Below are 23,174 nucleotides of genomic sequence, written 5' to 3'. Positions count from 1 at the left end.
GGGTAGGTGAAAAAAGCCTGACCAGTATTATGAAAATACTTTTTATGAAATGGTTTCAAGGATTGTGAATTTGGCAGATGAAAAATAAAAGGCACTGAAAATACTTTTAGCAGAGGAAATCTATTGATGCAAATGAAGTATATTTACAAGCCCAAAGACTGGGTAGAATCTGAATCCCAACAGTATAACAAATGTGCATTCTACTACTTGGAATATTGAAGGCAAAATAGCTGTAATATACGTATCTCATTTGAGTAGCAGAACCTTGTCAAATATTCATAGAAGAGCAACTTTTGAAACTCATAATATGTTATAAGAATGCATGTTTTTCCAAAAATTACTTTTGAAAGACTAAAGCTCTGTACTTGATAAAACTGTAAAATGCCTGTGTATTTATATGGTGATAGACTTTGCAAAAGGCTTTACAATACTAAATACACATATGAAATTAACATCTTCCCAGTCTGAGGAGTCCCATAAAATTTACCCTTTTTTGTACACTTTGGCAGTGCCAACATTTACAGAAAATATATTAACCAACCAACCATTGTTTCATTAGAAACTGCACCAAATCCAATGTCAAAAACATTACTTTATTTTTCTAGGATGAAATGTCCTATTACGTACAAAAAGAATTGCTGTTTAGAATTTGCCACAATCTGTTAAAAACATAGCAATCTATTGCCTACAGGTAGGAAAGTTCTTGCCGCAACAAGTTGTAAATGGTTAAGCCCATATATATCTGTATCTGTATATATATGAATAAATAGTACAGAAATACTGTGACTTGATGAGATGCAGAATAATTTTATAATTCATTAAAATGTAGGATTCTTGCATCAGCACAGTGCATACAACATGTAACATTTTTTAAAAAGTAAAAGGACAAAATAACCTACATTTGACTACTTCCAATGTTAATATTTTAGGCAAAAACTTTGTTTCCATGTTTTCAATATTGAGCAATTAGTCTCTTTTGTTTGTAAGCACAGGTTTAAGTGACATTTTTATGTACAAAAAGGAATGGGCTTCATTAGATAAAATTAACCCGGAATAACTGGTACACCTGAGCCTGTAGTAAGAAAGAATCAGGAACGGTAGCAACGTCTTTCTTTTAAGAAACTGAGATCCGGGCAAGGTTTTGCATAGCAGGGCAGTATTAAACAGAAGGAAACTTTTAAAAAACAGTAATTAGATAAATCCCAGAACTTGGTAGGACAAAGCTAATACGAATTAGTGCAAAATCTAGTAAAATTTTTGCAAAGCTGCGTAAACCAACTATGGCAGATCTTACAGACGCTATTATTACAAGGTAGAAATACAATGTGTGAGGTTAGGACACTGAAAGAAAAAACAGGCAGAACACACCTTCCTCTGCTGTTTCCATTTTCCCCCCTACTACTTACACTACTTTTTCTTATGTGGAAAAAACCCCAAAACAACTCAACCAACAAACAAAATACAAAAAGGATGAAGTCATTTAAAAAAAAACAAACAAAAAAAACCCTTCATAAAATATAAGTAGCGGTCTGTAGCTGGTAACTTGCCTGGTGTCATACAATGCACAGAGGAAGGCAATGCGTATTTTGTCACACTTCCTTTTTTATTAGTCCGATCGATCGATGCAACAGGATTAGCACCCCTGGAGATTTTTCTTTGACGTGATGACAGTGGGCTGGGAACTAGGAAATGAAGGACCACTCCTACCCTGCAGAAATCCAGGTACAGTCAGATCCTTCTGCCTTTGATTTACCTTGCAGCCCTCCCTTTCCCCTCAAAGGCTTACAGGTAATCATTAGCGCACATTCAAAGACACCGTCTGTGGGAGAAAAATTGTCTCCATTTATTTTGTTTCATATACATCCATAGTTGAATTTTAATACAAAAAGAAAAAAATTAGAATCTGACAAATGTTTACAAACAAGATACCTTCAAATAGTTTTTACTCATTTTAGCCTGGTGCAGAGGAAATGACAAATTGGACTGTTCTATTCAAGGCAACAGAGTCTGTAGTCCAGGACCACTTTGCCCAACCTTTATGCAAGCGTAATTTTTATCTACCATGAACAATAAACTCGTTGATTCCCAGTTGTGTGTTTGTGCACATGTGTACATAGCAGCTCCTTTCATAGAAAGAAAAGACATCTAGAGGTCGTCTTGTACTTTTACCTACAGGAATCATGATAAGATACAGAATGGATTACATGTAACCGGGGCTGGATTTTATAAGAAAAAATAATTAGCTGACAAATGAGGGCAGCAATAAAAAAGCGTCTTTTTTGCAACAATAAATAAATACAGTCAAAAGTTTTCTGTGAGACTCTAAACCAGCTTCTTCACTGAAGAGCAGACGTGGCATTTCCATGGAGTTATACTTGACCCCATATTATCTTTTTTTCTTGCTTTCTTTTTTCTTTTTTTTTTTCAATAAACAAAGTTTTCCCGCTTCTGCCACAAGAGTAAAACCATTTGATCTTGACAAGATAATGGTGTCGTTGACTTTGCTTTTCCTTTGTCCGTTGGACAAAATTGGCCAAGAATATAATTGGACTGTTATGACCAATAAAAACGAAGTTTAGGTCAAGTCTTGTCAGGATAACCTGACTAAAAACATCTGGCTCCTTAATTTAAAATAGTTCAGACAACCAGATTCTTGCTGTGTTTTATGTTAGGTTAACACGGTGAACTTTAAGAAGCTGTAGACTGCAGTTTGTTGTTATGAGACCTACAGAATACAGAAAAAAGGGAACAATTAAGCACCCTTCATTTTTGAAAACATGATGCTTTATGTGGACGCCAAGGTCAGTCTGTCTGAGGGAAGCAGCCATGTTCTTTCATTCACCCTTGGCAAGCAATATATGAGAACAAGTAAGAAATTTTTAACCTATAATACTAAAATTTCTCACTGTACACTAAACATGACAATGCACTGGAAAAAGCCAATATTAAAAAAGATATATATATATATTTATGTGTGTTTGTCCAATACAACATTTTTAGACACAGGGACAAATAGAGACATTTACAGAAACATTACCACTGAGGTAAAAAGTGTGTGTGCATGAGTATTGTGTGTGTGTGCATGAGTGTGTGTGTGTGTGCATGAGTGTGTGTGTGTGTGCACTTTTTCACATTGAGCTGGGGAAGATGAAAGAAAAAGTGTTAAGAGAAAAAGCAGTATTAAAATCACATGTTTCTATCAAAGTCCAGAAAGTCTCCTTTCTAGTTTCACAGTTTTATTCACAACTTTCGTTAGTAAAACAAAATTACTGTACAGTTATCAAGCATGTTCTGTTGCAGTAAGTGTATATAAATACAGTATTCCAGGAGTTTACAATTCTTAAATACATTGTTCAACATGGCTGCTAGAATAAACTGTTTACTACTATACATCTTTTTAAAAAAACATTAAAAAATTGTATTAGCTAATCTGAACTTTGGGGGGCAATTATGAATTAGGTAATCACGTGGTACAATAAGAGAAAGAGTGACCCCAACATCCAGTTCTGATTCCAGTTAAAAATTCAGACTAAAGATATCACAATCTGTAAGAAAAGAAAGAACACGGATGGCATAAATGGTGAATTATAACAAAGAGCAGTTATGAAAATAATGCCAGAGATCATAAATTTAAAATGGGGAGAATATACAGCAAATACTGGAAATCCATAAATAAAGTTCAATGACTGGCTACATGTATGTTTCATTCCCCCCTAAATCTAGAAATCAAGAAAAATTCCCTAACATCTCTTCACATTTTATTTACTTAAGCAGATGTGAGTATACTTGTCAACTGGCTCCTGTGCTCTTTAATAAAAAATTATATAGGGGGGAAGGTATAGCTCAGTGGTGGAGGTATAGCTCAGCATGCACGAGGTCCTGGGTTCAATTCCTAGTACTGCTATTAAACAAACAAATAAATAAATAAAATTTAAAAATTATATAAACTAGAATATAATAAGAAGCTACACAAAGTAACCAGGTGGCAAGCTCTCCTAAGCGGCCCCTTTACTGTGCAGAACTCCCCTCAGCAGGGTGGGATTCAAACCCCTCAGCTGGCACCTCACAGTTACCTTCAAATGCTAAAGCCTTTCCAATTAAAAAAAGCACTCTGAGAAATTGAATCAGAGTGATAACTACATGAGGTACGAATCAAAAGCACGGAGGGTTTATGGTAAGCTGCGGCCCCCTGTCTTGTCTTGCCCAACCTCAAGACCGAGCTCTCCAGCATCAATCACTTTGAACTTTCAGTTCTTTGATAGTTAGATTTCATACACTGCTACTCCTCATCAGCTTTTATATTGTTTAAATCCTGTTATGGCAAATGAGAAATGAGCTCATGTAAGCATTTCCCTCCTCCCTTCTTGAGTCCAAGTTTTATTTCTCTACAATTTAAAATTAAAATAAAGTTAAAATGCAGCCTTCCCAGGCTTTGTCTACAGACTGATTCTGAAAGTCGAAAATCAACGTACTGTTTACATTATTATGACTAGGTAAGTACTTTTCTCTGTAGCACCTACTCTTTACCTAAGAGGGCATTCTTAGTGACCTACACAACTTTTTGCTTTTCATGGAGTTTCTAATTGCCTTTCATTTCCCCCCTTACATTTTTAAATTATCTAATTTTTTCCCCTCCAGTCACATCCCTCCTGGGAGGGCTCCGTTTCCCTGTTCCACAGGCCTGCCGTACAACTGTCACCCTGGGGCAGAGTAACTCCCATTGCTCTCTTGAAATCCGAGGTCTTCTGTTTTCTTAATTTGCTTCTTTATTTTGCTAGTGCACGTCTTAAAATAACTTGCTAAAAAGGAAGGATGCACAGGAAGGAGGCCCTTTCTGAGTCCTTGTGTGACTTGAATATGTATTTATTCTGCCTCTACAATTGGTTGTTTGCCTGGACAGACTTCTAGGCTGAAAATCATTTTTCCTCAAACTTTTGGATTTATTCCACTATAATCTTCTAGCATTCTGTGTTCTTAGAGAAAAGCCGATACCAGTCTAATTCCTGTTACTTTATAGGTTGCTTTATCCTCTCCAGACGCTTTCAGAAGAGCTTCTTTTTGTCCTTGGCATCTGGAAATTTTACACTCCTGTGTCTGTGGGGTGGACCCTTCCCATTTGCCCAGCTGGCCTGTATGTTTGTTTATCAACTGTCCTCACGGTTCCCCGGCCCCGCCCTGGCTCTGTCTTCCTCTCCCACAAGAATGTAAGCCCCACAGAGAGCCGGAACTTTGTTTTAGCCACTGCTACATTCAATATCTGACACACAGCAGGGGCTCAAGAACCATTTGTTGAGTGAATGACTCGTTCTGCTTGGATTTGTTCTTGGGCCTCTCAGCCGGGTGGCTCTGGAAATTTTTCTTATATTAGTGGTCTTTTCATAGTTTCCTCTCCTCTGTCTGTCTTCTCTTTCTGGAATTTCCACTAAGTGAATACTGGGTACTCTGTAGCATTTTTTTCTTGTATTTTTCATCTCCTTGTCTTTTTGTTCTTTACATTGAGAGAGTTCCTTGATTTGAACTTTCAATGCTTGCAGTAAGTTTAAATTTTTTCCAGTTACTCTTTTTCTCAGATTGTTCTTTATTCCTAATATCCTGTTCACCATTTTGAAGTTGCAATATCTTCTAAATTTTCTTTCAGGACATGATTTGGAGGCTTGCTTTTAAAGTTCTCTTTTGTTCTCTCTGGCGTCTACTTTTTGTTACACTGACCTTTCTCCTTCACACTGCAGGCCTTCCTTCAGTATCTGGCCGTTCCTGGCTGTCCGTTCCCACCTAAGAAGAGTAAGTTAACAGCCCAGGCAGGTGCCTGGAGGGCCCTGTGCCCGTGTGTACGGCTTACTGACTGGCAGGCTTTGCTTTAGACCAGAGTTTCTCAATCTCAACACCACTGACACTTTGGAGCTGGATAATTCTTTGTTGTGGGGGGCTGTCCTGTGCCTTGTAGGATGTTTAGCAGCATCTCTGGCCTCTGCCTTTGAGATGCCAGTACCACTTTCCACCTCCAAGTGTGCCAAACAGAAATGTCTCCAGGTTGCTAAATATTCCTTCTGGGGTGGAGGTGGGTGAATTATCATGTTGAACCACAATGTTAGAAAGAGGGAGCCGATCCTTCAGAGAGCAGGAGATTTTCTCTGGGTCCAATTCTCTTCTGTAGACCCTAGTTCTCTGCAGACAGTTTACTCTGTCTCTTTGGAGAAGAACCCTGTGTTCCTCTGGTTCTTTAGGCTTCCTACGCAGATGTGTATACTGGGGTCAGGGAGGGTGCCTGGCCCGTATACAGAGATTCAGTTGATTCCTCTCTTCTCTTACTCTCTGGCTTTCTATTCTGTTCTAGAATCTCTGTGTTGGAGGCTGTCTGGGGTCCTGTGGGTGGGGAGGCTGTCACCGGGAAGGCTGTCACCTCTGCTGAGGAGCCCTCTGGGAGGGGTCTGGCTGCAGCCTGCCTGCCTCCAACAGCCAGCCTTCCTCCATCTGCAGTGTGCGTTCCAGAATCTGCTGAAATCTCCTCAGCTAACTAACTTCTACCATATTCTTTTCACTACTCTGAGTTTATCCCTTTTTATTCCTTTATTATTAGCTTCCTGGGGACTCTGTCATATTGTCAGTCCTCTTATATTTTAAGTTTCACAGCTAATGGGTTAACAGGTAATGATAAAAATAGGAAAGCTTTAGAGATTTGTGAAGTCTACTGGTCTATATTGCCTGCCTGCCTTCCTTCCCTCCCTATAGTTTTTGATTCCCTTGCTGAGAAGGAGACAGGATACTTCAGTTGGGCTTGTCTTTCACTTGCAGTTTATGTAAACTGACTCTAAAATACAGTCCTTGATCTACCTTGCTATAGGAGAAGGAGAGAAACAAAACACCTTAAGGGTTTTTCCTAAAAATTACGAGGTACAGCACTGATTCTTAGTTTTGGTATGCACAGTCCCTTCAGAGTTCATCAGATAATAAAGATGCCCAGGCCCACCATCCCGGCCGAGACCCACCCTCTGACTACCTAGGGAGGATCAAGCTTGAGCGCTGGGGGCTGGTGAGCAATGAATCCTGGGGCTACAGAGCGGTGGCAGCTCTCAAAAGAAAGGAAAACAGGCCTCTGTTGAAAGGAAGAAAGTCACCGGCTTGGGAAGGAGGGGGTGCTGAGGTTCACAAACAGAAGGCGTGAAGATCACAGTACCCGAATACCATGCAAAGGTGCTCGGTGCCTTCATGTTACTACAGGTTCAAAGAAAAGGTCTGTGGACTTAGATTAAAGTCCAGTTTTGCCTAAAAAAAAATACCCAGGAAAATAAAACACTTTATGATTTCAAAGATACAGCAAGCTCAAATGAAAGAGAAAGTGCTTACATCTCCTCCTCCGTGGTCTCCCCCTTACTCTCCCCTATAGAATAGTCATTTTTGTACTTCTGTAAACTCAGTGAGAGCAAGAACTCTTACTGTTACCTTTGTAAGGGCCCTGTGGCATTTAAGACAGTATCTTACATTCGTATGTTGTTTGTATTTTAAAAAATGATTCAAATTTTAAGCAGATCATAATAACAAACTCAGCAATTCCTCATGACTGAGTCTGTCCACTTGTCCTTGACAGTATATCTTAATGCTAGAGTCTTAATTTTTTTTTTTAAGAGTCTTTATTTGCAGGTTTACCATAAACTGCATTGGCTGTTAGGACAGTATAGAATCTGAAGAGCTGCATTAATTCAGAGCACTCAACACATCTGCTTACCTGCTAGCCTTGAATCCTTTCAATTTCTGTACAAAGAATGATTCAAGAACTTCTGCACACTGGTAAAAAGGGGAGTCACTTGGATTGTAGTAACGACAATTATCAAAAATTTTGGTCATATCTGCTACAAATTCCGTCAGCTTTTCGTAATATCTTCTTTGTACTCTTTCTTCCATGGTGGCAAGGTCTTAAAAACACAAAATGTAAAAGATTTTCAAAGCTTTAAGGTTGTTCCAATGTGAATACTGCCCGCAGTTCTGACAAGCAAGAAAACACATATCCTGCCCAAGCAGTCCTGGAACCAACCAGTTTACCAGCGAAGACTACTCAGCAATTCACGAAGAAAAGAGGAGCACTTTTCCAATCTTGTTTTTGATTCGGGGTCCAAAATATAAATCTTGGTTACTGTTAAGAAAGGTCTTTACATTCAGTTAACTAGAGAGAACAGCTCTTTTGGTTTGAGATAAAGGAAACACTGCGCCAACATGATCAATACATATCTAAGTATACATATTTTCACATGCAAACAATTAATTAAGTATATTACATATACAAAAAGGAGGAATCCAGAATTAAGAACAAAATGAAGGTATAGTTCAGTGGTAGAATGTGTGCTTCGTATGCATGAGGTCCTGGGTTCAATCCCTAGTACCTCGTCTAAAGAGATACATAAGTAAATAAACCTAATTACCCCTCCCCACAAAAAACAAAAACCCAAAAAACTAAAATAAAAATCAAGCAATAAACCTAATTACCCCCCAAAAAACTGTCAAAAAGTAAAATTTAAAAAAAGAATAAAATCTCTGATTTTGTGACCCTTGTATTAGACTTTAATAACATCATTTTTTAAAAAAATTTTTATTGTTATATTGGTGATGAGTGATATTGACTTACAGATTATGTTGGTAATGATATAAAGTGTCTACTTAAAACGTAAGGGAACAATATTAGCTGATACGAATAAAGATACTAGTATGTAATAGCAGAGATAGGATGGAGAAATGACAAAAATTATTAGGGTGGTACACAGGAAACTATTTTGGAATATACTGAGCTAAATCTACCTGAAATAACATTAGGTCCTGTTATGTTTGAAGGAAAATTCCATATCCAACAGGACACAAAAATCCAGGAGAGTAAAAGGCCAGTGATCCCAAATCAGTCTAGGACTGATAGATTGACAGATAATACAATTCCAAACTAAATCTCAATGATTATTTTAGAACTTGAGAAAATGATTTTAAAGTTCAGTCAAAAAAATATAAGTTTAAGATTATCTAAGAAACACTTGAAAAATAAAACTAATAAGAGAAAATTTAATCAAGGAGATATTAAAAAACATTATAAAGCCGTGATAATGAAAAGCGTGGAGGACACAAACATCAGTGGAACTGAACTTAACACAGGAACAGGTCTAACTGTATTCAGCATAAGAGTTGAGGATATCATTTCAAATAAGCAGAGAAAGGAACAATTCATTAATAAATTGGCATGTGGCAACCATGGGGCAACCTGTATTTGAAGAAAAATTCTACTTCACACTATATGCCAAAGTCACCCTGGTGGATAAAAATTTAAAGGCAGAAATAAATGTAATTCATCACTGAATTATGCATATAAAAGTGAAAATGGCCAATTTTATGACATATATATATATACATACACACACACACACACACATATTAAAAAACACATTCATCTTTGATAGTTCCACTTTATGTAGATGGGGGAAAAATGTGTAAACAAGAACACTGCAAAAATGCACCCCGCCTGATTAAATTCCGAACAAAACCCTGGGCACATCCATCCTGTGCAGGTTACGTAGGCTGTACAGGAAAAGGACTGCTTAACACACTACCCCAGGATATCACCATTTTCCTACTGAAGTTCTAGGTACTTACTGATTGACTAATTGTATCAAAGTATGTGAGTGGTGCTTGGACATTTTATGATTCCAACTTAACTAGGTATCCTTTAAAAAAAATAAAGTACTTGTAGAATATATAGCTGAATATTTATATATCTGGAGTAGAGAAAAAGACTAGAAGCATGACTCTGAAGGTAGAATTCATAATAATTAATAGATATGAATTAAAAAATGTGGGGGGAGGGTATAACTCAAGCGCTAGAGCACATGCTTAGCATGCATGAGGCCCTGGGTTCAATCCCCAGGACCTCCTCTAAGGATAAATAAATAAATAAACGTAATTACCTCCCTCCTCAAAAGAAAAAAAAAAGTTAAAAAAACTATCATATGACAAAAAGTTACCACAAAACTTTTAAACATCCCTAGTATATAAATAACTCTTAAATAACATTGACAATGAGCAAAATGGCAAAATACATAAAAAGGAAAGGCACGCAAAAAAAGTTCAGTCAGCACATCACTAGTTACTGAGATACACAAAGCCCAAGAGTCATTTCCTTTGTCCAAATTAGCAGAAATTAAAAATGGTAACATCAGCCTGTTAACAGAGGTTACCTCTAAGGGAGAACTTGAGAGTGGCAGGAAATTTTACATTTTACTCTCTACCTCTCTGTGACACCTGCATTTGCACAGCAAACACATTACTTTGAAATAAATATTTGCAAAGGAAAAATTTTCCCCTCAAAAGTGTGATAATGCTCAAAGTGTTTTCAAGCATGCAGAGAGACGGCACAGATAAACATTATCAGTGGAAACTGGTTCAGTATGCTGAAGTGCAATCTGAAAATATTTATCAAAAGCCTAAAAAGTATATACACTGTTTGACATAGAAATTGTAATCGTAGAAAGCAGATGCGCAAAGATGTTCACAGAAGTGGCATTTATATAAAGTAGCAAAAACTGCACACAACTGAAAAATCTATCATAGGGAGTGATTCACTATCTTAATTTCATGCAATTAAAAACGCTCTAACACCCCAGCTGATGTGAAAAAGGTACTAACAAGCTTACAAAGTATGTTTTAAAACACGATATTCCTTATAACCCTATTTCTGTTTAAGAAAATAAAAGCTGCTGATCTTGCTGGCTCCTCACACACCTACGAGAAATGACTATGTTCAATTTAGTCTAGACCTTTCCAGACATTTTCTGTGCATCTGTAAAAACACGTACTCTTAGAAAATATACAATTGTCTACTGCTTAAAACCCAGGTACTGCTCTGTAACTTTAAATTTTCTTTCAATAAGATGTTTGGAAGATCTTATGGTAGCTCACAGAGAAAAAAATGTGACAATGAATATATATATGTTCATGTATAACTGAAAAATTGTGTTCTACACTGGAATTTGACACAACATTGTAAAATGATTATAAATCGATAAAAAATGTTAAAAAAATTTAAAAAAAAGATGTTTGGGAGATCTGAATTACCTTTAATACATAACTACATAAGATGATGTTTACCTTGGTGGTAATAAGAAGGAAAAGAAAAAGACAGGAAAACATTCTAGCTCTTCAAGAAAAGAATTTTGGTTAAATAAGTTAAGGCATATTCAATTTACAGACTATATAAAGCCATTAAAAACATGTTATTGAAAATTAATGACACAGGAAGATGACTGTTAGAAACATTTATTATATGACCTCAATTTTCACACACACACACACACAAGAACACACCAAAATCTGATAGCATTCAGATCCAAAGTGTATTTTATTTTTTTCCTATTTCCTAAGTTTTCTATATTTTATTTTATTTCTAGAAGCAGGATTTATCTATTTATTTAAATAAACACCCCAGGTACTTTCTCAAAGATTATTCACATCTGAAATACGTACAATGATTAATTTCTTCCATCTTCAACATCAGGAGAATAGAAGTAACAACTACTTATTTATTAATGCTTTTTCCCCAAAGATAAGCCCTCATTTATCTCTTCTTCATGGTTCCCCATCTTTGAAGCTGCTGTCAAACACAACCCTTTTCTTTCCTTTTTTTAAAGAAAAAAAAAAAAACCCTCGTTGAGCTTTAGTTCCTTTAAAAAATTTTATGTTTTGAGATGTATTACTTTTATGTGCACAACACATAGATCTGATCTATGTATATGCTGAGAAATGACCACCACAGTAAGTGTATTTAACATCCATCACCACACACAGTTACAAACTTCTTTTCCCTGGTGATGAGAACGTTTAAGGTCCACTCTCCTAGCAACTTTCAAATATGCTCTAAAACCATTCCCACTGAAAAAATGTGTAGTTGGCCCTTGGAGTATTTCCATCAGCTAGAGCCTGTCTTTTGGCAGCTTGGGGCACCTTTATCTATGCTTTGACTTTTATAATTTCTTTTGCAGATAAACTATTTTTAATATAAGCAGCTGCAGCTATTTATCTTAATACAACCTGTAGTTGTTATTTATAACTGTTTTTTTCCTGGGCAGTAAGGCTGCATTCTCTTGGAGCTCTACCTTTGTTCTCCTTCACGAAAGGATGAGAAAGAGGTGACAGGGAAAATGGGAGGCTCAAAATGACCTCAACCCATTCACTGGCTTCATTCATTACACAGCTCTGTAATACCGCTTTGATTTAGCTACTCCTCGACTGATGGCTATTTGTTTCATTTTCAGCATTTTTGTAATGATAAACGCTGCTGTGATGAACAACATGCTTGTGCACATGTTAAATACTAAGAAATGAAATTGCTGGGTCCAAACGTACGCACATTTGAACTTTAATACGTACTCACATTTTATCCTATAAGTGCATACCAATTTATGCTCCCACCAGTCTTGATCAACATGACCTCAGGATATATCAATTGTATGGATGATAAATGAAATATCTGCTGAGACTTCTGAAAAAACTCCATACTCAACTCAAGCACTTACCCATAGGCTCCTTAATCACACCGTAATAATCTGGTGCATCATTAGGATCCACTGGTTCAAGGAAAGGCCAGGCCATTTTATGGGCCTGTAATGAAAAGAAAAAAGGCATCGCTATTGTCAGGTCGAAATAATAATTCCACTCAAGTTTCCCATTCGAGTTTCTGCATCAATCAAGCCTTAAACTTGAAAAGTCAGCTTTAAACTTGAGAAATGAAATTATTTATTCTTAGATGATTTTGCTCTAGTCGCAGATTATCTCAGATGAGCACATTCCGTAATAACAGTTCTCAAAGAGTGGTCTGGGGCCTCGGCATGGAGTGGGGACGGTGGAGCGCCAGCTTAGGAGTTAAGAAATCTGCGCTCTGGTCCCACATGACGACCTGGGTGTGTTGGCAATGCAATCACATCTATTAAACGGGGGTGGGATGGGTGCCTAGTGTGGAATGGATACCCCTGAAGGTGAATGACATGGCAGAGATGTGATGTTAAATAACACTCAAGCACACATTGAGACGACTGCTCCCTTTTCAGTTTTCTATTCTTCTGATTATGATTCCAACAGGAGAAAGTGCCATCAGTAGAGCACGCATATCTTGAATACACCTCTAACACTTGCTAATCTTATAAGCCACCCCCATCTCCTTTTGTTTTTTATTAAGGGAGGGAAGGTTTTGGGTCAAAGCCTTAGACAAGCATTTGTATGTCACTAGAATTTGATCAAACCGCTTTTCAATCTATGGTGGAGAGAAAGTTTTCTTTAAAAATTAAATTTAGGTTAAAAAAATGAGCCATTTTAAATGTGAGTATTAGATACACAACCGTTGAGCCAGCGTGTGGTAAACCTTGTGACATTGGCACGTGAAGGACTGAAGTATGCGGAGCTCTTCACTGGAGGAGCTGGGAGTCAGTAAATAACCGGGTACTCTAAAGACTGGGAAGTTCAAACCAAGAATTTAAATGCCGAGCTTTAAAAGCTGTATACAGAGTGATTCCTCACCTGCAGAGAACGCAGCACCCTCTTCAAACCCTCATAATCTTTCTCCGTGAGCGGCGTGAGCACTGTCATGGCATCCTCTGTGGACTGGCACTGTGGACAGACATACTCGTCAATGAGCTCTGCCTCACTTTGCAAGATGCCAACGCAGCGCCCGTGGTACCAGTTCTGACACCGATCACAGCCAATATAAAATCTGCAAGATCCGAAACGGAAATGTGAGTTCAAAACAGACGGGATCGCGTTACTTACAATTTACTTTAAAAATTAATAAAACATGCATCTGAAAATATTCTAACCCTGAGATACAAAATAGTTTTAGTATTATAATTGTTTTAATATTTTTGAAGACTGACATTCCAATGTGTTAATTTAGTATTTCTGATGTTAAGAACAAGCAGTAAAGGTTTAAGAACACTGTCAAAATTGGAGAACTAATATGAAGAAAAATGTAAAACGTTTAATTGACTTTAAAGCTCAAAACAAAATTAAGACAAGAATCTTTCAATACCGTATCAAATGGGAAGCTGATATTGGCCACCCAACTGGGAGCTCGAAATCCTAAAAGCTAATAACAGAGTCTCAGAGCTTATACCCAAATTAGTGTTTTTCTAACCTGCAATAAAGCACCATTTCAAAACACTGATAAAGTCCAAAGAAGTCAGGCTATTTTAATCTCATTAATTTCTATGTTACATATTGAAGAATCAAGTCTACCATTAAACTACATTTTCCCCAATGCATCTCAAACATTCACTATGAAGCAACATAAATTTTGAAGGGGAGGTAAAGAGGGAAGAAGAGAAAAAATTCAAAAGGAATTTGTAATGTAAGTGTATAATATATGCAGAGAAATATCTTGCTTTTTATTTTAAAATAAATAAATAACCAGTCAGAGCAATTTGGCTTCCTAAATTATTAAATATGATGCTCTTATCAGAACTCACTGTGACTCATCATAAGGTGTTCTGCAGATACAGTACAATTCCTCACTGTTGCCCTCTTGTGCCCGTTTACAATCATTACAGATGTACACATCCATTTTCTTAGCCTCCTTTTCTGTGATGCCAACACATTCTCCATGATACCAGTTAGTACAAAGATCACAGCCAATATAGAACCTAAAAGTATTCACAATGAAAATGACAATGTAATTGTCATTTTGAGCTGCACGGTACGTAAATCTGTCTTCCCTGTCCTGATTCACGTTCTTACAGGATAACTTTCTGCAATGAGTCAGCTAAACATCCTGAATCCAACCGTTCTAACCCTGACAAACTACAGCATCTGACACTGTATCGAGTGCGGAAACATAAAGTCACTCACATCAATTTCAACAAATACACTGTTTAGTGAAATGTGGGTCTTTAAAAACATACTGGAATTTGAAAAAATAAACAACACACTGATGGTAATGTCTCCCTCTTAATGAATGTGTATAAAACTGTAACAGGCACAAAAAAACCAAAGCCAAAGAATCAAAGACTTACATCTGTCAAACCTATGCCACAGAAGCCATTTCAAAATCAGGGCTATTTCTTAGATAGGTTTGAGAATGTATCTCACAATTTAAATTTGAAAACAAAGCAAAGCGCAAACACCGAGTAGAAGTTACACTACAAGGAACATGCAGGCCAGCCAGGTGGAGAAGATAAATGGTCAAAATATGACATGAAGAAGAAAACTAAAAAAGGCATATGTAGTAATTCAGCTTCTACCAAGCCTTCTAAATAAATACTGGAATTTAATCTAATTGTAACAGATTATGACATGGGCCAGTTGTTCAGTTAATATGATGTGTGTGACAATGTGGAGGGTGGCCAGGTTAATTAGCTGGTGAGGAACCACTTCAGTTCAAAGCCAGGGAGAGTGTGGAGAGTGAGGTGAGGATCGTTCTCTAAAACTACAGGAAGTTCTACAGGATGGGGCTGCACCAGTGTGCAACTGCGGGTAATCACAGTCAGTGACTTAACCCTCAAGGCTTTTGTAATGTAAGATCTCAACTGGCAAAATGAAAAGCAACTCTATGGCAAACACACAGTGTGTCTACAAGTGCTGACAGGTGTTCTGTAGGAACGCCCCGTCAAAGTCATGGCAAGAAAGAGCAAGAATCACTGGCCTTGCCGAGCCCCAGTGGTTCCACTGAGGTATTTCTTGGCAGATTCACCTAGAGGAACGGAAACAGTTCTCAAGCTTCAAACTAACCTGCTTTAGGAACATAAAGGAATGACAGACAGTTGTGTGGGTTATCTACTGCCACTTTTTTCTTTTGAATTCTGCATGATTTTCCCTGGCACAGGTGGAGGCCTTCAGGGTGTTTTTGGACATTGCCTTCACCAGGTGGTGGGCTGTGTGTTCTGGAAGTAAGCTCAGGACCTGAGTTTCAAGTTTTAGTCACTCACTAGATTCCCAAATCAGCCTCGTTTGGTACAGGAGATTAGAAAACGCTAACCCTTCCCAACTAGAACAGGGAGTGAATGAATGCGGTATGCTGAAATGTTAAAAACGACAAATCAAAAAGTATGAAATATCCACAAAATAATGAGGCAATCTCAACAGAATGAGCAAATGTACCTGTGTGCCTCATTTTATGCAATTTAGGTATTACAAAAAAGTTCTGTGTGAAGTGAATTTCTCTGATCTGAATATTTTAAATACGCCAAAGAAGTCTGGTTATTTAAATAAATTCCATAAGCAGATCTTTTTGGAAAGAAAGTAAATCACGGTCTGTTTTGTTTTATAAATCATTTAGAATAATTTGCTTAAAGGGAGGCACAACTGCATTAGACTAAGGGGAAAGTTAGTTAACAGGGTTCTACCTTTTATATTGCGTCTAATTTCCCATAAAGTAAGACAATGAAAAGTGAAGATGCCTAACTCAACATACAGCTAAATCTACCAACAGGAAGTTCTGATGCAGCACCTGCAAACAGATTGTAATTTAAATAGCACCACTAAAGCAATTTCAATGTTACAACTCAGACGTCATTAAAGAGAAAGTTTTACTTTATAAATTGATCAGGCATCCACTTATGGTAGACATTAAGCATTCCTAATTCTAAGTGATCATATTTTTAGCATGATCAGATAAACTTTTTGGTACTGTAAAATTAACACTGTGGTTAACTTTGGCTTTAAAAGGTTGGCCTGCATTTGAACGTTGAAAATGGGAGCTAATTATCTAGTTGAATGACAGTAAATGATAGAAAAAACGTATAATCACGTTTATGGATTAATGTCTCTAAAATCTTGTATGTATCACCAAGTACAAGTCACAACTGTCAAAAACAGCTTCCAGGTGCCAGGCTTATCAAAATTTCGAGTGTCACACTCGAGGAATGGGTGGAAGAGACATTTCTGTCCCCAGGAAGAAAGTGGGAACTTTTGACAAAAATAATGTTTGGTCATAGTATTTCAGTACAAAAAAACACAGAATTGCTTAAAATTAAACAGTAAAAACCCCAAACCACTCAACTCAAGGCTGCTCACACCATTCATTCACATCTAGGTCGTCTCTAGGATCTGATGTAACCATGGGGTTATGAAGGTTTTAGTCTCAATTGTGGGCAGCGATAATAACACACCTCCTTCTCCAGACAGCATCAATGGAGTTAATCCAGAGAAGAGAGGAGACAGCAAAGGAGCAACAGAAAGCTTATTTTTGACAGAAGAGAATATGATGAAGGACAAACAACAAATCATGAACACGTGAAATAACAAAGTTTTATTCTAGTGTCAGGGTTAAGAATATCAGACGCAAGACCGCAGATGAAACATTCTACTTTGAACTACTTAGATTTACACTGCTACTGAGATACTCATTTTCTCCAAAACTGGAAACTTAACTAAACTTTTAAGAAAATGAACTGGAGCTCAAAAAGATCTACTCACTTAGATTCATCGTAAGGCGTTTTACAGATACAGTAAAGCTTTGTGTCCTTCTTGGTTTCCTTTGAGGTAGTAGAGATCATTTTCTTCTTCTTGGACTTGGAGCTTGAGTCTCTGTCCTCTTCTCGCTTCCTTTTCTGGGAGGCCACAGGCAGTGTGGCCGTGGCCATGGCCAGGGGGCCCGAGTGCTGCGGGGGAGGCGGAGGCGGGGGCGAAGGCGGAGGGGCTGGAGGTGCAGGGGGCGCCGCGGGCGGGGTGGCAGCTGCTGCTGCGGCCTGCACCACGTCTTTCTCCTTCTTAATCTTCAGGTCCCTCCTGAGCTCTTCCTGTTGTCAGTTAAAGACAATACAAGACCGTCATTCGACTTAGGTAATGATCTAGCCCGAGGACGTTTCCTTACCACCCTTGTCCAGGTAGCTCCACAGCTCAGCCTCAGGTGAGGGAGTGGTGCTAGCTCCGAACAAGAGCTGAAACCCAACTGAAACAATGGGAAACAGAAAATGAAGATCATACGTCAACTAGAAAGCTGCTGGCTATCTTCAAAGGAGGTCTGGCAGAAAGATGAGCCAGTATCTAGGAAGGCTGGCCCCTCCCGAGGGCCCGTGTCCTGTCCCGGCTGGTTTAGTTGTTGCTCAGGACGTGATCTCGAGGGTCCTCACCCGCTGGCTGCTTTCTTCCAGCCGATCTCCTCTGTGTCCTTAGAGTGAGGCTGGACACCAACTGAACACGACACTCCAGACGTGGTCTGGCCAGCCCAAAGCAGAGCAAGACAGATGTGCCTTGTTTGCTGGGCTTTTGTGTCTGGAATTTAAGACTTTAGGGAGAGCTATTTTCTCAATACAAAGCTTGCCATGAATTAAAATCCGTACTTTTTCCCATGTGAAATGTTTTAAACACACCTCTGCTACCCAGTGCTGTAACTTACTCTTAGAAATGATGATTAAAGCAAATTTTATTTCCCTAGAGAAAAACCATGGTGATTGGCTTCCATGAACAAAACTGGTGTGAAAAAGGCACACTATGACCAAGCTTTAAAACAGCAGGAAAATTCTAACAAGTAAACCGGGTCCTGGTTTAATGAAATCTCTTTCCTCTATCTAGAGCCTGGACAGTCTCATAAATGAGAAGACAAGCTGTGTGACTATGCACCAGCCCTTCTTTACTTAAAAACAAAGCCTGAACTTTTTCCTAGGGAAGAAAGTAAATCTTGAGTTTCATTTTCCTAAATAATATAATGTGTTTGTAACATAAAGAGATGAATTTTAGGAAAATCAAGAGTCAATAGTATAGTGGGTATACAGTTTGACCCGCCCCTTCAAGGACATACCAAGGACAGTAAAATATAAAAAAGAAAAAACTGAAAAGACAGTCATGTCTGAGTAAGATGTAAGTGTCTCTACACAACAGAAACACAACGCTGTGAACAGCTGCAGGCCTCCTGGGCTCCAGACTCACAACTGGGAAGTGGCGGCACTTCTACAGGGAGATAGGGACGCAACAGGCCTCATGTGAGGCTGGTGACAAGAGCAGGCTCATGTTAAGGGTGGGCTGTGCTGCGCGAGGCTTCAGGGAGGAAACAGAATCACAACTCCTATCCCTTAAATACCAAATGCAAAACCAAATGAAAATATGTACTGTAAAAACAAAACAACACAAAAAACAACACAAATCAATAATGAGCCTGAATTTATTCTAAGTGTGTAGGTTTTATAGAACAATTTGACAAAAGCGTTGCAATGTGTATAAGGTATTCAAGGAGCTAAATGAACGTCTAAGTTCTATTAAAAGATGAACATGAAATTATTTAATTGAAAAGACAAGCAGAGGGGGATGGAGGAGGGATGAAAAGGTGGAACACAGGACATTTGTAGAGTAGTGAGCCTATTCTGCATGATTCTGTAATGATATGATTCTGTATTCTCTATGCAACATGGTTACATGACGTCACGCACTTATTAAATGCACAGACCTGCCCCAACACAGAGTAAAACTTAATGTCAGCTATGGACTTCAGTTAGTTAATAGTAATGTATCATTGTTGGCTTATGAATTGTACAAATGTGCAACACTAGTGCAAGATTTTAATAACAGGGGAAACCATTATTAACATTAATAGTTAATATTATATTAATAATAGGATGGGGGCCACGGAAGGAGGAAGAACATATGACAACTCTGCTTTCTGCATAATTTTTATGTAAATTTAAAACTGCTCTTACAAATAAAGTCTATTAAAAAAAAAAGAGAAGCCGAAATGATATAAGAACAAGAAGATACGAAGGACCAATCATATCTTGAAAATAAAAAATTAAATCTTTATAATTAAAAATTATTTTAAAAATATGCTAGTATATATACATTCGAATGTTCCTCAAAGTAAATCATCTAAGCAAAAATTCTACTCATTAAAATAATGTGAAGATTTTCTTTCCCAAAGTATAATTTTTCCTCCTCATTAGATAAGTAATACGCCATCAGAAAGCACATGATAACTGTACACTAGTATATCTGCAGTGGGAATGACATTTGTAGATGGCTGCACAGTATACTGAATGCAGAAAAATGTTCAGTATATGTTGTCTCTGGTGTGATTCTGCTTTTGTTTAAAATACATATACTAAAAATAATACATACAAAATACACCCTAAGATTATTTTAAAATGCTTATCTTTGAGGGGGAGGGATCACAGGTTATTTTTGTTGGCCAAGGTAACTGCTTTGAAAGACATCTGAATGTACATGTCCAATTTATTTATTTCTATCTAAGGGATACAGACAACAAGTACTTCCCTGCTCTATGCATAGTATGCAGTGGGAACAGTATACGTGATAATCACCTTAAATGCTAAATATGTGTTGAATGAATTGAATGGATGCATCACATTATATATACTACTCTGTAACCTGCATTTCCCACTCAATAATTTATCCCTGAGAATTTCCCCGAAGAAATAAAAACAAAAAAGCACCAAACCTATAGTATTTTGTTAAAACTGCAGTCCACGACATGGACACTCCGAAATGTATTTAACCCAGTGGTTCTCAGCTGAGGGTGATACTGGTACCTCTAGAGAGTGTTTCAGAACGTATGTGGGGACAAGGTCGTGTTTTTGGTGCTTACTATGAAGGGGATGCTACATTTGGCACCTGCTGTTAAACTTCCTACAGTGTGTAAAAAACTGGGCTGTCAAAAAGGCCCAAAGTACTCCTGTTAAGAACACTGATTATCAATCTCTTCTTTGTGAACTTTAGGTTGATTCCAAATCTTTGTTACCATTAACATTCGTTATGTCCTTGCTCAGACTGTCTTGCCTAATTGTCTCTTAGATGCATTTCTAGAAGCGGAATCATGGATCAAAGAGTCTCCACATTTTACAGTCTTGATACAAACTGATGTTCTCCGGAAATATATGGAATTATCTCTAGAAAAACAGTGTTTTCATTTCTTTCACTAGTAGGTCAGTTGAATATCTTTTTATATGTTTACTGGTATTTAGCATTTTAAAATTTGAAATCTGCTTATTTATGTGTCTAACACATTCTTCTACTAGAGTATTTTTCTTTTTTTATTTCAGCTTTATTGAGGTACAACTGATAAGTAAAATTGTAAGATATTTAAACTGTACAACACAGTGACTGGATATCCGGATGTCATCGTGAAACAATGTCCCTCACCTAGTTAATTAGTGTTCAACTTTTCTTATTGACTCAGAGCTCTTGAACTTTCTAGGAACATTAATTCCACTATAAATGCTATAAATTTTTTTCTGTTTGTCATCTGTTTTTCAATGTTGTTTCTGTTTCGGTTTTTTTTTTTCTATACAAAATTTTTCTGCTTATGGCAATCAAACCTATCTTCTTCCTTTGTGCCATTTGGGATTTGTAATGCATAGAAGTCGTTTTCCCCACTTCAAGATTACAAAAATGACCATCTTGTTTTCTTCTGTGGCTTCTGTGGTCTCTTTTATGATCTGAAATGCATCTAAGGTGGGAGGTGGTGTTTTACGTAGTGCTCGGCTGCTATTATGAGCTGGCTCGTTCATTTTCGTTTACTTTGATAACGACTGTGATCTCAAGATTTATCTAGTAGCAACTACCTTACTGAATTCTCTCTTAAATTTTTATAATTTTCCTTTGGGGTTTTGATGTAATAATCACATTATACACAATAACAAATTTTCTCTTCTTTCTTCTTTTCCTGGCCTAACACATTACCTAGAAGTTCCAGAGATGCTAAGTAAGAATGTTGGTTTTTGGCATTATTTTCTGGTCTCTGACTTTAGTGGGAAGATCTCTCATGTCTCTGAGTTATGTGCAACGTTTGTTAGTGGGATGATCAATGTTCTCTTTTTAAAAATATTTCTCACCTTCTTAAAATGCATAAGGCACTTTTAGAGATGCTTTAGGTAGTCTACCTTTTTTAAAAAGCTGTTTAAACATGTATGAATAGATGTCTTCTTTCACATTTCAACACAATTCCTAAGTAAGCAGACGGTTAGCCATGCCTGCAGGATCAGTTACAGGTCAAGGAAGAAATCTGGTCTTACTTCATGGGCACACTTTATTTTTCTTTCAACATCATTTTGCAGTTTCTCTGTCTACTTTTCTCATGAAACTTGGCTCCTGCTAACTTCTGGCAAGACTATGCCATAGAAAATAAGAGCTACTGCCAAGAGGGTCCTCAAATGTTTTAATCAAGAGACTAACCTCTCCAAGTGGCCAGTTTAGCGATGACAATGTACTTACAGATACAAAATCTCTGTCTTGTATCAAAAGACATGTCACTGCTTTTCACTCTAGAGACAAAAATGTAAATTCTAGAAAAGCTGACACTGTAAACTTAATCAAAATTTCAAGGGAAAAAAAAGAATAAATTGAGATGCTACACACTGGACACAGGAGGAGAGGGAACACCTTCTTACCTGTACTTCAATTTGTAGGTCTTTGTCCAGCAACGCTCTCTTTTTTAGTATTTCGGCTTTAAGCTGCTCTTTGTGTTTGAAAAGCAAAGCAGAGAGCTTGCTAGCATTCTGTTTGCTGCGTTTCTGCTCCACGCTCTCTTCTCGCTTCCGTTTTTTTGCGGCCTGCTTTTCTTCTTTATCTATCTTATCCAAAATATACTTCATCACCTGGTTACACACAATCATTCTAGAGAGAAATACAAAACCTATGTAATGCTGGGCGTTTCATTCTGAAAGGCTTAAGACATGATTTTTCTATGTCTACAGCTGATAAAAACTTTCTGTGAGTGGAAAGCTTCAAAGAGTGATTCAAAACAGTTATGAGCACCTATTATATTAGTACTGAATGTTCTCACTTAATAAAACTTCAATCAAGACAAAAAAATTTAGAAATTCAGAACTTCCGTGACTGTGCATGAGAAGAAACTGAGATACAGCGAGATCCTGTGTAACCGGGTGATAAGCATTTCTCCCTACCTCTGATTCTCTTCTCTTTCAGCTGGAGTCATGGTCTTTTTCTGTTTTAAATGTTCTATTACAGCATTATGCTTCATCACCACCTTCAGGACAGAACAAAATCCAAAAGTGCGAATTTTATAATGGCTACAAGTTGGTATACAACAATAGAAATCGGAGCACATGTAGAGGTTTTCCAAAGAAACTGCAAGAATTTTATATCACAATACAAATAAAATTAGAGCTACTGTACAGCCCAAGTGCTCACCAGGTACTGGGCACTGTGCTAAGGGAACCGCCTGATATTACCTCATTCATTGCCCAGAACACTGAAAG

At 37.6% G+C, this 23,174-nt stretch overlaps 1 protein-coding gene and 1 non-coding gene across 13 annotated transcripts in view; one reads left to right on the top strand and one right to left on the bottom strand.

The window, feature by feature from the left end:
- Window positions 1-1,820: 1,820 nt before the first annotated feature.
- The window catches only part of BPTF (bromodomain PHD finger transcription factor), a 128,428-nt gene continuing 107,074 nt past the window's right edge, over window positions 1,821-23,174 (bottom strand). For 7 of the 12 annotated variants that reach the window (XM_064495650.1, XM_031468905.2, XM_064495651.1 and 4 more), the window contains 8 exons: window positions 22,860-22,942; window positions 22,344-22,569; window positions 17,425-17,747; window positions 14,481-14,654; window positions 13,537-13,729; window positions 12,540-12,624; window positions 7,724-7,910; window positions 1,821-2,725 (listed from right to left, as the gene is read on the bottom strand). In XM_064495650.1, coding sequence (XP_064351720.1) covers window positions 2,689-2,725; window positions 7,724-7,910; window positions 12,540-12,624; window positions 13,537-13,729; window positions 14,481-14,654; window positions 17,425-17,747; window positions 22,344-22,569; window positions 22,860-22,942 — 1,308 coding nt within the window. In that variant the 3' untranslated portion in view covers window positions 1,821-2,688. The other 5 variants (XM_064495648.1, XM_064495652.1, XM_064495654.1 and 2 more) reach the window with 2 other exon arrangements.
- TRNAT-CGU (transfer RNA threonine (anticodon CGU)) lies at window positions 8,309-8,382 on the top strand. The gene has a single exon. It is a non-coding gene; the product is annotated as a tRNA-Thr (tRNA).

The sequence above is a fragment of the Camelus dromedarius genome, chromosome 16 (assembly GCF_036321535.1).
Source record: "Camelus dromedarius isolate mCamDro1 chromosome 16, mCamDro1.pat, whole genome shotgun sequence".
NCBI classification, from domain to species: domain Eukaryota; kingdom Metazoa; phylum Chordata; class Mammalia; order Artiodactyla; family Camelidae; genus Camelus; species Camelus dromedarius.
Note: the sequence above shows the minus strand (reverse complement) of the source record. Positions and strands in the feature narration are given on the sequence as shown.